Below are 2,054 nucleotides of genomic sequence, written 5' to 3'. Positions count from 1 at the left end.
TGAACAGGCCTGTCCACATGAATTAGACAAGGACCATGTCCTGCTTTTCTCTCTTTGCCCCTAATACAGATCTGGCAGAGGGTGTTTCTATAGTTCAATAGACAGGACACTGAAGAACTAGCATTAAGTCATCCCCAAGGCCACTTCCCTCATCCCAGCTACCAATCTGGGGCCTGAGTTAGTGAATTTCACGGGTCTGGAGCCTCCACTCTACCCCCACCTCCCGCCTTGTCTGCATTTCTCTCTGAGGAAACTTGGTGACTTTTTTTTAATGAGGTGTTTTAAAGGACAGGTTTCCATGGAGGGATTTTAGAGCAGAAACCAATTGTATGAGTTACTGTGCAGTTCCAGTGTGGGCTAAAAAAACGAGTTGATTTGCCTGGCAGTGTTCGCCAGTAGTGTTCCTCTTTTCTTTCCAAATTTTTGCAGATCTGTTTTCCCCCGTTGACACCTAAGGATCAAAACAGCAGATAGCTCCTTGTTCAATGCTGTCCCTTACCCTGCAATGTATGCTCAAACCCAGCTGGGGTGGAAACTCACTCCTGTTTTAACAAATTCTCCACGACTATCTCTTTGGGCTTCCCTACACTGCCTAGTGCAAACTTCCTTAGCCTTTCTGTCCAGCCTCCAAATCATCCTCCTAGCTTCAGCAGGTCCCAGAGGCAGTATTGCTTAGATCCTTCTCTTGTGCCTGAGATCCCTGAGGGTCCCAGCATTTTGAGACTCAGATCAAGGTTTTTCAAAACCCTCAACTCCCTTGAGATCGATGGGAATTGCCTTCTAGCAACAGGCGCCCAGCTCTTTGAAAGTTAATCAAAATTTCTCTTGGAAACCTAAGCTTTTCTCTGCGCAGGTGTTGAAGCCCCAGCCTTGAATGTCGGAACTAGGGGGCCGGGGAGGAGTCAAGTGCTAGGAGGCGGGACATTGGCCAACCTGACACCTGTCTTGGGCGACCTCAGTGGCTGCAGCCTCCAACAGCTGGCAGCGGCCACTGCCTCAGCAGGGACTGGCCAGGAGCAGAAGGAATTAAATGCCCGCCCATCTCATCAGACTTGGCCGCTCCCTCCTCCTCCTCGCCCTCCCCCTGCTCGCTGCCTCCTCCTCCCGGTCCCCACAGGCTCTGCCTCGGGACTTCGTGCCAGCGACTCGCGGAGCCAAGCTCGGGCTCAGTGCGCTCAGAGCACAGCAGGGCTGACGCCCAGAGCTTACTCTGAGATGGCAGTGAAGTAAAGGGAACCTCTAAGAGACACTGTGACTCTAGGCTGAGCAGGAGAGCCTGCTGCTCCTCCAGGCGGGGACATGGGGGACCCGTCCTACAGCGAGAAGCCGCGACTGCACTACGCGGTAAGTGAGTGTCCCGGCAGGCACGGAGACAAAAGGGGGCGCCACTTTGCTGGCAAAGAAGGGGGACTGCGTGGAGGTGATGGGATCCGCTCTCTAGAGGTCTTTTGGCTGGGGAATTGAGTGTGCCAGGTACCTCACCCGGGAGGTCCACCTGCTCCAGAACTCAGCCATGCTCCTCGAAATTCATGCATGAAGCCGTCGGTGCACTCAGTGTCCCTTAACTTGAGCAGTGGTCACTGAGTCCACTACCTGGGGCTGGACCCCATCACTACCTTGCTGCTTTTGGTTAGATATAATGGAAAGATTAGAATTGAGGTAGATAGAAGTGAAGGCTATCCACTAATCTGGATGTGTGACCAGAAGAGTTACTGGAGAAATGTCGCAGGGAGCTTTAAGTGCACCGAGTTTATTCCTTGGAAGGAGTTTGTACATTTTCCTAGGAGTGTGCAAAGAGACAGATTATCTGCTTAATTTAAGGGGTTACCAGGAAGTCCTCTCTTGGAGCCTTCCTTACCTCATGGTGACCTCTCTTCTTTCTGTTAACTTCAATGTCGCACAAATATTTATTGGGGGCTTATTTTGTGCTGTCGCTGCAGGTACCCACCGAGCATATGCAATATATGGAACTTGTGTCCTTTGAAGGAGTGCATGTTTCACATTAATGGCTAACCAAAGAAAATTCTAGATTACGCAGTTTTTTTTTTTTTTTT

At 50.8% G+C, this 2,054-nt stretch overlaps 1 protein-coding gene across 1 annotated transcript in view; it reads left to right on the top strand.

The window, feature by feature from the left end:
* Positions 1 to 1,015: 1,015 nt before the first annotated feature.
* Arhgap6 (Rho GTPase activating protein 6) overlaps positions 1,016 to 2,054 on the top strand; it is a 257,159-nt gene continuing 256,120 nt past the window's right edge. Inside the window, exon 1 of the mRNA XM_026784884.1 lies at positions 1,016 to 1,344. Coding sequence (XP_026640685.1) covers positions 1,300 to 1,344 — 45 coding nt within the window. The 5' untranslated portion in view covers positions 1,016 to 1,299. The remainder of the gene's footprint in view (positions 1,345 to 2,054) is intronic.

This window comes from Microtus ochrogaster, chromosome X, assembly GCF_000317375.1.
Source record: "Microtus ochrogaster isolate Prairie Vole_2 chromosome X, MicOch1.0, whole genome shotgun sequence".
NCBI classification, from domain to species: Eukaryota; Metazoa; Chordata; class Mammalia; order Rodentia; family Cricetidae; genus Microtus; species Microtus ochrogaster.
The sequence above is the reverse complement of the archived record's forward strand: the minus strand, read 5'-3'. Positions and strand labels throughout refer to the sequence as shown.